At 40.8% G+C, this 12,651-nt stretch overlaps 2 protein-coding genes across 11 annotated transcripts in view; both read right to left on the reverse strand.

Annotated features, from left to right (window-relative positions):
* GPRASP1 (G protein-coupled receptor associated sorting protein 1) overlaps positions 1-4,796 on the reverse strand; it is a 58,299-nt gene extending 53,503 nt beyond the window's left edge. The window contains exons 1-2 of the mRNA XM_011926416.1: positions 4,736-4,796; positions 4,461-4,596 (exon numbers count right to left, since the gene is read on the reverse strand). The gene's annotated coding sequence lies outside the window, so the exon portion shown is untranslated. The remainder of the gene's footprint in view (positions 1-4,460; positions 4,597-4,735) is intronic.
* ARMCX5 (armadillo repeat containing, X-linked 5) lies at positions 154-5,139 on the reverse strand. 10 transcript variants are annotated; one of them, XM_011926403.1, is made up of 6 exons: positions 5,041-5,139; positions 4,736-4,959; positions 4,461-4,596; positions 3,289-3,401; positions 2,806-2,851; positions 154-2,435 (listed from the first exon to the last, which is right to left on the reverse strand). In XM_011926403.1, the coding sequence occupies exon 6, from the start codon at positions 2,169-2,171 to the stop codon at positions 495-497; it is 1,677 nt and encodes a 558-aa protein (XP_011781793.1). In that variant the 5' UTR covers positions 2,172-2,435; positions 2,806-2,851; positions 3,289-3,401; positions 4,461-4,596; positions 4,736-4,959; positions 5,041-5,139; the 3' UTR covers positions 154-494. The 10 variants fall into 10 exon arrangements, with proteins under 10 accessions (XP_011781793.1, XP_011781791.1, XP_011781794.1 ...); XM_011926401.1 differs by having other exon boundaries at positions 4,461-4,602; XM_011926404.1 differs by lacking the exon at positions 3,289-3,401.
* Positions 5,140-12,651: the final 7,512 nt, after the last annotated feature.

The following is a 12,651-nucleotide window of genomic DNA, read 5'->3' on the forward strand; positions in this document are numbered from 1 at the left end:
CTCCTTGAGTATGTTGAAACTAAATAATCTGTCAATGTGAACTTGTTTTGTTTGTGCCCCACTACAGACACACAGGCAGTGTTCTTCATCATCTTTATGCTCTCTGTGCTTTATCCCCCAAGACTAGATTTCAACTGAAGAACTAGGACAATATTTTCACCAGTTTTAGCATGCAACTTTATTAACAACATGTAAATAAAATCTCAAAAGAATACACTTATATCAATATAAAGCACAGAAGTATAGCTTACTCAGGATGAATAGATTCATTATCATGTCACGTTGCAGAAATACTAAAAATATCTCAACTTATATTATATAGCACAATAAAAATCAGCACATGTTCAGGATCTCAAGATTAATTGGTATCCATAAAATTGCCTCCCTCAATCAACATGGAAGACATGAGTATTGAATTTATAATTATAATACGCATTAGTTTCATATTGCAACTCCAAAAAACTGTTTGAGGCTTTATGAGAACAGAGGGGTATTCAGAGTTTGAGTATTAATCTTATGACTTTATCTCTCACTTCAGGATCACTGTGCTCTGCTAAGTCTTGGAGCTTCCGACCAAACTGTTTTGCTTCCTGGAATATTGAAATAAGCTCAGATTTAGTGAACTTTTCTTTGGTAAATAGCTTCACCTTTGTTTTGAACTGAAAATTTATATTCTCAAATATTTCAATAATATTAAGAATATTGGCCTTTGACTCATGCTTGTTAAAGGGTGCAACCAATGATGACAGTACTTTGGCGCTAATCAATTCTCTCGTATTGGCACAATTTTTAGACAAACATGAAAACACTTTTAAAACATAAAACTTGGTTTTGACACTTCCCTTGTTTAACAAGGTGAGGAAATCTGGAATATAACTGGTAATCACATAGTGATCTTCAAATTTTACACTCAAGTGCCCTAGTAATTTCAGTCCAGCCAGCTGCACAGGGGAGTTCAAGGGGCAAGAGACTATGTCTTTACAAACTTGATGTATATAGGACTCCCCTGATTTTGGTTCTTCAGAAGACTCAGAGCCGTCATCCACCATACTTAAAGCTCTAGGGTGTTCTTTAACATTGGTATTATTGACTAAGTTTTCAATCATAACAGTAATACCTACATCATGAATTATATCTTGAGTAAATGGATAAGCAGGACTGATGCCCATTATCATTGTAGCTATTTCATGAATGAAAGGATCCTTGGTTAACTTAAGGAGGGAAACAAGTTTATCAAACTCTTTAGGCTCTAAACTAAAGCCACGTGATTTGCAGTGGCAGGCCTTCGGATTAGGCCCATACTTTTCCCTTTGCCTAATCTGTTTTTTTATCTCAGTTAAGGTCTGGTAATAAGGCCCATGATAAGGTGGGATCTTGGTCAAAGGTCGAATCCCCAGAGGAGTTTCAATCAAGGTCTCAACCAGGGTCCAGTTTCCTTCTGGAGGCAAGGATTGCTCCCCTCCCTCAATTGGAACTAGGACAATATACCTGGCCCTTGACCATGCTATTGCCTTTTGTTTTATAGTAAGTGTGGGTTTGTGTGCGGGCTTGGGCTTTTCCTGGATCTTAGGTAGGGGCTTACAAACTTGAAGAGAGGTCTCTTCTTCAGGCCAGAACCAAGAACCTACACTAGACTCTTCTCCAGTCCAGAACCAGGAGCATATATTTTCTTCATCCTCATCACTGGATTTCATCCCAATGCTGGCCTCTTCCCTTCTGTCAGGTCTGGACCCAGTATTGGCCTTATCATGTGACTTGGCATAGGACCTAATATTTGCCTCAATGACAGCAACAACCTTGACTTCAGATTTGGTTACAGCACTGACCCCAGACATAGGCATGGTATTTGACTTGGTTTGTGGCACTATACTGCGTTCTGCCAGGGGTTTTGTATTAGTCTCAACCATGACTCTACTCTTAGTTGTATCTTCCATCTTGCTCACTTCCCTTGTCACAGCCATAGCCTCCCTGTAGGTCACTTTATGTGTCCTGGTCATTGCTCCATCATCAGCTTTGGCCTGGGTCACTGATTCTGTTTTCAGTTCTGCCTCAGCCACTGCCTTGGCCTGGGTTTTACCATTCACTCTAGCAGCGGCAGGACCACTGATTCCATCTTGCAGGCCAGCCTTAGCCTTTCCTCTAGCCCTTGCTTCTGTCCCAGAGTCAACCATGTTCCAAGTTTAAGGTAAGGACAAGTTATATACCCCCACCCCTGTCTCAGCCTTGACTGAAGGTCTGTCCCGGTTGGTGTTTTCATACAAAGTCCAGTAGTCACTCTGTCCCCTTTCCAACTACAGGCTCTGCCAGTGATATAGAAAACATGCAGAGGAAGCTCACTCAAGGTAGGGAAGGATGGCTGTGCATGGGCCCAGCCCTGTAGAGGGTGGTGGTCTTCAGCCACTCCAAGGCCACCAGATCTGCCACTGAAGTAGGACCTAGGGGTGGAGGAAGGAAATGGGGCTTTGAGTCTCTTTCAGCTTTTTTCTCCTCATGCTGATCAGCACAGGGAGACAGGAGAATATGGAGATTCAGTGCTTGGTGAGAGAGATAGATAATTAGCAAACTCTCTCTCCCTTCATTTCACCCACTCCCTACACTTCCAAGTGCTATCAACCTTCTTTCCAGTCACCAAACAGGAGCATAAGGAGTAGGAAAACTGGATGAGAAGCTGAGGAATCCCTTTAGTGGTTCTTGACCCCTGCTGGAGCCAAGCAGCTCTCCACTACTCCATCCTACAGGTCTACCCAGGCAATCCCCATACTCATACCAACCTGCACTGATCTGGAGTAACTTTCTCCTCCTTACCTTGCTTCCAATGGTGACAAGCCCTACAGCAGATCTACAGGAAGACCTATGGACAAATAAACAAACAGGAGAATGTGGAAACTGATCTCCTGGTGACAGACCTTGGTCCCTGGCCCCAATTCTTGCCTTTCCAGATACATTTTGTCTAGTGTTTCCCTCCTCCTAGTACCCTCTCCCCCACTGTTTTGTTTCAGGGCTACTTCTCCTCCTCCTCCCTATTGCCCACCATCTTCCTCTTCAGTGATTGCCCTACAATGTCCCTCATTCAGATTAGACTAGGCTTAAGCATGAGAGCAGGACAAGCAAGTGGAGAGTGAGAAAGGCAGGTCTTAGTATTCTGTATCCCCACAACTTACCAAGACTCCCAACTAAATCAGCAGCAGCAGGGGGTGGGGCAGATGGGCATAACTGGTAAAATGACAAAACAGAAGAGATGGAATTCTCTAGTCGAAGTTGCTCCCGTCCCTGTACCTTTACACCAACCTTAACAGATACAGGGCAATTTTCTCTTCTTCGTAATTTCCTAGTTTTAAGTTGGGTGACCATTTTACAAAACTTCACAACTGACAGTTCCACAGACCTGGGGACAGATCTACCTACAGGGATTCACAAAAACAGAGACCAATAAATGAGGACACAGGAGACAGTTGAGGTTGTCTTTGGTAGAGACCAGCACCCAGGGCACAGATTCTTTCTGGATACAGATACCTTTTTGGCAAACATTTTCTATCTCCCCTTTTTCTCCCACTCCTAAATCTTCAAGCCCCTCTGCTCTATTCTCAAAGTCTGACAATTCCTATACAGAGACAACTCAAACATCTCTACAGGGTAGCAGTAATGGTGTTAGCAGGGATGAAATGCCTAGACAAACCACGGAGGCTGAGAAAAAAATGAAAAGTATTTATTTCCATATTTTATCTGGGTTCCTATGTTTCCTTCCACTCTCCCAAAGCCTATCATTTTCTGCAACATAATGCGGGTAAGGGAGGACATGTTAGGAAAGCTGGCAGAGAGTTCTGGAAGCTCCCTTACACTCCTGCCTACCCTAATCTTAGCCATCTACAACCTCCAAGTACTGCCTCCAAGTACTGCCCACTCTGTAAAAACCACGCCAATTTTCTTTTCCTTCTCCTCTCCCCTTGTGGTCTGCTGTCCCCTACAGATCTGTACAGAAACATGGAGTGCTGCAAACTTAGGAACAGATCTACACATACACACACAAAGAACAAATGAAAGACAGAGAGAGAGAGACGTGGTTATTAACGGTCAGACCAGTAACCAAGACATGAGGCCCTTTTCGAATCCAGAGCCTTGATTATCAAACATTTATAACCTCTTTTTACATTCTCTCTCTCTCTGGGCTCCCCAGACAACTGTCCTCGCCTATGGAAGCAGCCCTCTCTTCCTCTTACCTATTCTGCCTTTTCCCTGCTAGAAGCTGCAACCTTTTTCTTCCCAAACATGGTTTGAGGTGAACCGAGTGTATGGAAATCAAGCTAGCAAAAGGCAGATCTTTTTTTTTCTTGTTGTGTGCCATTCCTATTACCCGTCTCTCTCTCCTTCTCACCGCCCGCCTCCCACGACCATGTCGCGTAACCAGTGTTCACCTCCGATAGCCACATCCACCCCCAAGCAATGCCCACCTTCTCACCGACCTTCTCTGCTTGGATCAGAGGCAGTTTTCTTGTTTCCTTGCCTCGAGTTGCTGTGTCATACAGCAGCAGGAACAGACAGTCAGACACAAGGACTCGAGGCAATGGCGGCGGCTGTGTATGGAGACTGACCCGGCACCTGGGACTCAAGACGAGATAACCGCTTTATCAGATTAAAGACTGCGATTGGCAAACTGTTGTCAATTTTGGTATTCTTTTCTCCTTCCTGTTCCCAGGGCGCCTCAGAACCTCGAGCGTAGTTACCATTTAACATCTACCTTTTCCTCCGCAGACAAGGTTCTTCCTCGTCCGGGTTATCCACATCGGCAGTGGGAGGAGCTAGAGCGTAGTTTATGGGGATCCGGCTTCTGGAAGCGGAGTGATATCAGGCTTTGTCTAGCGCCGCGACTCTTACTGTCGGAGGGCTCCCTGTCCCGTACCCTGTGGTCGCTTCAGGTATTGGAATGCGCAGGGGCGAGTTCCGGATATAGGGAAAACGGCGCTGGAACAAGAGAGGCATACAAATACCAGAGTGTTTCTGTATTAGTTTCCCTTTTGCGGGAGCTCCCCCCAGCAAGCCTACCATTCTTTCCTGAACTGAAATGCACACGGGTGTCCAGCTGTGGTGTCAGGAAATCTCTTCTGGCCGGACAGGAGGAAGTGTTCCAGTCTTTAGAAGTTCATCTCTCCAGACACAGAGGCCCACTGAAATGGGCGGTCTCGGGGTGGGGCCCAAGGGAGGGAAGTTGGCAAAGAGAGTCAAGACTAAGATAGGAGAGTACGTACTGACCGCAAACTTTGTGTTCCTTCGAGTCCCCCCTTCCAGCCCTTAATTTTCATTTTCTTTTCTTTTCTTTTTTTTTTTTTAAGTTCTGGGATACATGTGCAGGATGTGCACGTTTGTTAAATAGGCAAACGTGTGCCATAGTGGCTTGCTGCACCAATCAACCTATGACCTAGGTATTAAGCCTGGCATGCATTAGCTATTTTTCCTAAGGCTTTCCCTCCCCCCACCACACCCCCTGACAGGTCCCAGTGTATGTTTGTTCCCCTCCCTGTGTCCATGTGTTCTCATTGTACAGCTTCCACTTATAAGTGAGAACATGCAGTATTTGTTTTTCTGTTGCTGCATTAGTTTGCTGAGGATAATGGCTTCCAGCTCCATCCATGTCCCTACAAAGGACATGATCTCATCCTTTATTATGGCTGCATGATATTTCATCGTGTATATGTACCACGTTTTCTTAATCCTATCATTGATGGGCATTTGGGTTGATTCCACGTCTTTACTATTGTAAATAGTGTGGCAATGAATATACGTGTGCATGTGTCTTTGTAATAGAATGATTTATATTCCTTTGGTATATGCCCAGTAATGGGATTGCTGGGTCAAATGGTATTTCTGGTTCTAGATCTTTGAGGAATTGCCACACCGTCTTCCACAATGGTTGAACTCATTTACATTCCCACCAACAGTGTAAAAGCGTTCCCATTTCTATGCAACTTTGCCAGCATCTCGTTTCTTAACTTTTTAATAATTGCCATTCTGACCGGTGTGAGATGGTATCTCATTGTGATTTTGATTTGCGTTTCTCTAATGATCAGTGATGTTGAACTTTTTTCCATGTGTTTGTTGGCCGCATAAATGTCTTCTTTTGAGAAGTGTCTGTTCATGTCCTTTGCCCACTTTTTAATGGGGTTGTTTTGTTCTTGTAAATTTAAGTTCCTTGTAGATTCTGGATATTAGACCTTTGTCAGATAGATAGACTGCAAAAATTTTCTCTTCTATAGGTTACCTGTTCACTCTGATGATAGTTTTTCTGTGCAGAAGCTCTTTAGTTTAATTAGATCCCATTTGTCAAATTTTGCTTTTGTTGCAATTGCTTTTGGCAATTTCATCATGAAATCTTTGCCCGTGCCTATGTCCTGGATGGTATTGCCTACATTTTCTTCCAGAGTTTTTATAGTTTTGGGTTTTACATTTACGTCTTTAATCCATCTTGAGTTAAATTTTGTATAGGGTGTAAGCAAGGGGTCAAGTTTCAGTTTTCTACATATGGCTAGCCAGTTTTCCCAAGACCATTTATTAAATAGGTAATCCTTTCCGCACTGCTTGTTTTTATCAGGTTTATCGAAGATCAGATAGCTGTATATGTGCAGTCTTATTTCTGAGTTCTCTATTCTGTTCGACTGGTCTGTGTGTCTGTTTTTGTACCAGAACCATGCAGTTTTGGTCACTGTAGCCTTGTAGTATAGTTTGAAGTCAGGTAGTGTGATGCCTCCAGCTTTGTTCTTTTTACTTAGGATTGTCTTGGCTGTATGAACTCTTTTTTGGTTCTGCATGAATTTTAAAAGTTTCTTCTAATTCTGTGAGAAATGTCAATGGTAGTTTGATGGGAATAGCACTGAATCTATAAATTACTTTGGGCAGTGTGGCCATTTTCATGATATTAATTCTTCCTATCCATGAGCATGGAATGTTTTTCTGTCTGCTTGTTTCCTCTCTGATTTCCTTGAGCAGTGGTTTGTAGTTCTCCTTGAAGGAGTCCTTTATTTCCCTTGTTAGCTGTATTCCTAGTTATTTTATTTTCTCTGTACCAATTGTGAATGGGAGTTCATTCATGATATGGCTCTCTGCTTGTCTGTTATTGGTGTATAGGAATGTGTGTGACTTTGGCACACTGACTTTGTATTCTGAGACTCTGCTGAAGTTGCTTATCAGCTTAAGGAGCTTTTGGGTGGAGACAGTGGGGTTTTCTAGATATAGGATCATATCATCTGCAAACACAGACAATTTGACTTCCTCTCTTCCCATTTGAATATCCTTTATTTATTTCTCTTACCGGATTTCCCTGGCCAGAACTTCCAATACTATGTTGAGTAGGAGTGACGGGAGAGGGCATCCTTGTCTTGTGCCGGTTTTCAAGGGGAATGCTTCCAGCTTTTGCCCATTCAGTGTGATGTTGGCTATAGGTTTGTCATAAATGGTTCTTATTATTTTGAGATATGTTCCTTCAATACCTGGTTTATTTCTTTCTCTTGCCTGATTGCCCTGGCCAGAACCTCCAATTAGACAGATCAACGAGACAGAAATTAACAAGGATATTTAGGACCTGAACTTAGCTCTGGATCAAGTGGAACTGACAGACATCTTCAGAACTCTCCACCCCAAAACAACAGAATATACATTCTTCTCGGTGCCATGTGGCACTTACTCTAAAATTGATCACATGGAAGTACACATTGGAAGTAAAATACTCCTCTTCAAATGCAAAGGAACTGAAATCATAACAGTCTCTCAGACCACAGTGCAATCAAATTCAAACTCAAGATTAAGAAACTCCCTCAAAACCACACAACTACATGGAAATCGAACAACCTGCTCCCGAATGACTCCTGGGTAAATAATTGAATTAAGGGAGAAATCAAGTTCTTTGAAACTAATGAGAACAAAGAGACAACATACCAGAATCTTGGATGCAGCTAAAGCATTGTTAGGAGGGAAATTTACAGCCCTTAATTTTCTACACGAAATGGTCAAGGTCCTGACGAGGCCACTGGAAAGCTGATCCAGCCTGACTTGCAGATCAGTATCAAACATCCTTTCATCTTTTTTCTGTTCCTCTTACCTGAGTCCTTTCACCATTATTGCCCAGCATATGTCTTGCATTGAAATAGTCAAAGATAAAGTGGGATGGGGATATAGGGAAAGCAGAGAGATGACATTAATACCAAACTACCCCAGTGTGTATGTGTTCCATTCTCACAGTATTTTCCCCACCTAAATAAATATTCAGGGCCTGAGCATAGGCTTGAGAAAAACAACTCTGTACTCATGGAATAGGATTAACAGCAAAATACCTTGTACTGGTGAGCCAACTCCCTCCTCATTTTGTGGGCTCCTTGGAGGCCTTACCGACCACATTTTCTGCCCCCAAAAGCCCAGTGGAGTAGAAGGAGCATCGGGACTGTGGGCTAGGGAGGAGAGGCAATTTCAGGCCAGACAGGCCCGGGGCTCTAGGGTGGTCCTCTTGTGCGTTTCCTTCCCTGCTTCATGGAGCCATGCCAGGGAAGAAGGTACACTTGCTCTTAAGTGAACTCTGGGGCAAGAGCTTTCATCATGGCCTCACCGCTGCCCCTCTTCTAAAAGAAGGTAGACATAGACCTCTAATCCTAGGAAACTAATCACTGGTCTGCACCAGACTCATTCTTTCTGCCACACCGCTTTTTCTCATTTCAAATGGTGGCTCACATTGGCATTGTGCCATCCCCACAGTTGCCCCCAAAAGAGGGCCTTTCCCTGTAAGGATCCACAGGAGGTCATAACAGTCCTCCCTCTTTGATGGCACCAGGTAGGGATGGTCTTAGCACCTCTTCCACTTTTCTGTCAGGAGAGGGGACCGCTGTTGGTGCCCTTCCTCAAGGCAGATCCCAGATCCCAGGTGCTCTCCTCAACTGCACCTTTTCTCTGAGCCCTGCACCCTTCCTAATGAATGCATGTGCTCTTTTCCTCTGAATATATAAAATATTTTACTCTCCCTTCGAAGCGGTGGGGAGTTTGGGTTGTTAAACTGGAAGCTCCCTGAATGAAGGGCCCCTTTTTTTCCCGTCTTATTCAGCAATGTATCTTCAGCACATAGTAAACAATACAGTCAGTCAAGGGTTGAAGGAGGTGAGGGGTACTGAGTCATGAGAATTCCACTGGTACCTTCCGTTTTTTGCAGATCAACGCTAATTCACAGGTATGTCTTTGTCTCTGCTGCCTGTAAGCCCAGGACTTAGATCAGAGTCAGCCATACAGGAGCAGGGAATAAGGATTTTAATGGAGGAAGGGAATAAGGATTTTTTAAAATATATTTTAAAAAGAAGCCTGGGATATCTTATTATCTCATATTTGTAATGAAAATTTTGGGGGATACATTTAATTTTGATTGATATTAGTGGTTTCTTTTTCTTTTTCTGTCTTCTATTCATATTTACAACTATGTATTAAGTTCTTCAATATATTAGCAAACCCCTATGAATTCATAAAGGCCAATGAACAATGATCCAGTGGAATAATATGCAAGTATATGAACAGACTCTTCACAAAAAGACACATCAGTATGTTTTAAACATTTGAGAAAATGTTTAATCTCACTAATAATAGCAAATGCAAAATATAATTACAATGGTATATTATTTCTTATCTATCAGATTAACAACAAAACTTTTGACAAATTTTATTGGAGAAAGGATTGGAAAACTGGCACTACTGTATGTTGTTAGTGGAAATGCAAATCGTTATACCATCTGTGATGATTATTTGGCAATTATCGATACACAAATGCACGTAGCCATAGACCAGAAATTGCACTTTAAGAATCTACCCTGAAGTAATATTTGCACATTGCATAATACTGTGGATACAAGAATATTCACTGAAGATTTCTTTTAAATAATAAAAGATTGAAAATAATCTAAATATTTATCAATCTAAATATTGATCAGATTAAATAAATTATGGCATATCTTCATGCTGTGGTGTGTTCTGTGACAGGCTTATTGATGATTGCGTTTTCCTGTTTCATTGATGACTGCCTTTTTGCTGTAACCTCACATGGTGGAAGGGGTAAGGGGTTTCTTTGGGGCCTCTCTTATGAAGGCACTAATTCCAGATATGAGTCTCGTCACCTCCCAAAGGCCCCACCTCCTAATACCATCACTTAAGTGTACAGTTCTGTGGGTTTTTACAAACGTATGCCTAGTATAACTTCACCACCACAATCAACATACAGAACATTTCCATCACCCACCTCCCCCCACCAAATTTCCTCATGTCTCTTAGAAGTTAATCCTTCTCCCCATCCTCTATAGGCTATCTCCAATCTGTTTCTGTGCCTATTGTTTTCCCTTTTGCAGAAATAATTATCAATAGTCCAGGGCATTTTCAACAGCCCAGTTGTCTTATAGTGTGTTGTATTATAATTATCACTGCTTTTAAAATTAAAATACCCACTGATGTAAGGTATGGAGGGCTTTGCTCAACTTCAAACCTCATGGACTGATGCTATTCAACAAATGACATTTTCTTAACAGACTGATTGCCTTCAAATTTCAGTACCATCTACTCACTAGTGGGCTGCCATTGAGTCACTTACTTCATGCCAATTTCATTTTGTGTAAAATTTGGAAGGGAAAAAAATAAAACAAACAAAAAGGTACATTGTCCTTTGGGAGCTTAAAAAATAAACTATCTGGAGTCAGTGTATTTTAAAACTTCTTCAGCTATTACGAGAGGAATGGTGTTAGGTGCTTTGGCCAGGATACTTAACCTTTGTGTGCCTGGATTTCCACTTGTGTAGAATGAGGAAAATAAGTATATCTCCTTTATAGGGTTGTTGTTGTAAAGATTAAATAAAACACAACCCAGATAAAGTCCTTGAACACTGCTAGGCTCTTGTAAACACTAAAAAATGTGACCTATCATAATTACAATTTGAATTTATATAGCCTGAACTTAGTACACGTTTAAGAAGACTTAATGATCTTACTGCCGAAGTATGTCTATCAACGGATATAATTTTAAAATCTCCATTTATTTTCACAATAACTGCTGTTTTATGACTTATGTAATTATCTCAGGAACACTTCAGACATTTGAGAGATCCAAAGGAGAAAAAGTATCTTATATACACCTTAAAAAATGAGGATATCAGATAATAACCTAAGTATTTTATTAGCACCAGGCTTCGTTTATCTTTTTTGGGTGGCACGCGCTATGAACAGTAAGTTGAAGCAGGAAGACAAAAAAAAAAAATGCCCTTGCTCCAAGGTTTTTACTTGGCCTTCAGCTTTTAGCCAGAAATCCCATTGGAGATTCAAGTTGATTTTTATTGTTAAAGGAATACTCATACTTCTAATCTTACATTCTACCAATAAGTGACTGAATGCTTTCTCTAAATACACCTCACAGCATTGCTTGAGAGCTGAAAGATCCAACACATATTAGCAATTGTTAGTAGTAATTTTAGGTACTTAATTATCCATTCACTGTTAATCACTTGGTGCATATTCTTCAGATTGTTTCTCTTTCTGTAATGTATTCTCATATATCAAAACACTCCAATGTATATACACATAAAATACATTTCTTTGCAAAATTGTGATTACCCTCTATGTAATATATTACCTTACCTGTTTTCCTTATTATGATATCTCTGGATTTTTATTTGCCATTTCATTTGGTTGAGCACATTTTCAAATGTTTATTGTATATTTACATAGTTCTTTGTGCTTTCTGTTGTTCTTATTTGCCAATTTCTCTATTTGTTAAGAGATCTTTATATACCAAGCATATTAACCCCATGTCTTCAATATAGGTCATAAATATTTTCCTACACCTCTTTTTGTGTGTGTATGTATGTATATATGTGTGTGTGTGTGTGTATATATATATATGCACTTATAAATTTATATGCTATTTATGCACAATTTGTATATGCTATATATAGAGAAAGCTATACCAAAGACATTAATATGTAGTTATATGTATATAAAGCCATATGTATATATACATGTATCACTATACACAAAACATTTCAAATTTTATAGTTTTTTTAATTTTAAAATGTAGTATAGTTCACTATTTAAGAGAAAATACAAACAATATACTTGAGGACATTGAAAGTCTATCCACATGATGGGATAGAAAAATATTGGGATGTTTGGTATTTCCAGGACTTGAGTCCCTGAAAAGTAATTCACATGATTTTTTCTCTGAGGAAAGTCACTTCTAACACTTGATATGAGTCATGGTAATAACAATGGTAGGATCAAGGGAGTTAAAAAATGTATAATACTTGGAATATAGTATTTCTAAAAGTTTTAATACCCTACCCCTTACTTCAGTTTTTCTATGTCAACAAACTGTGTTTCTGCCTGAATGACACAGCACCTCAGGGACTAGTCATTACCCATGACCCCCAACACCTAGGCCTCTTGGTACAGGGAGCAGGATTTCACCTACACCATCATTATTTTCATCATCAATAGAGTTGTTAAGTTAGTGAGGGCCACATCTTGGATTTGAACATGATGACATGAACAGTATGACATGGCTTTAGGGCCAGTACTCTTAACCACTGCACCACAGAACCTCTGTCCCAGAGATATTATGATCACCAGAATCAATGATTCTGATTCATAAATAAGC

Source organism: Colobus angolensis, unplaced genomic scaffold (assembly GCF_000951035.1).
Source record: "Colobus angolensis palliatus isolate OR3802 unplaced genomic scaffold, Cang.pa_1.0 Scaffold685, whole genome shotgun sequence".
In the NCBI taxonomy this organism is placed as follows: Eukaryota; Metazoa; Chordata; class Mammalia; order Primates; family Cercopithecidae; genus Colobus; species Colobus angolensis.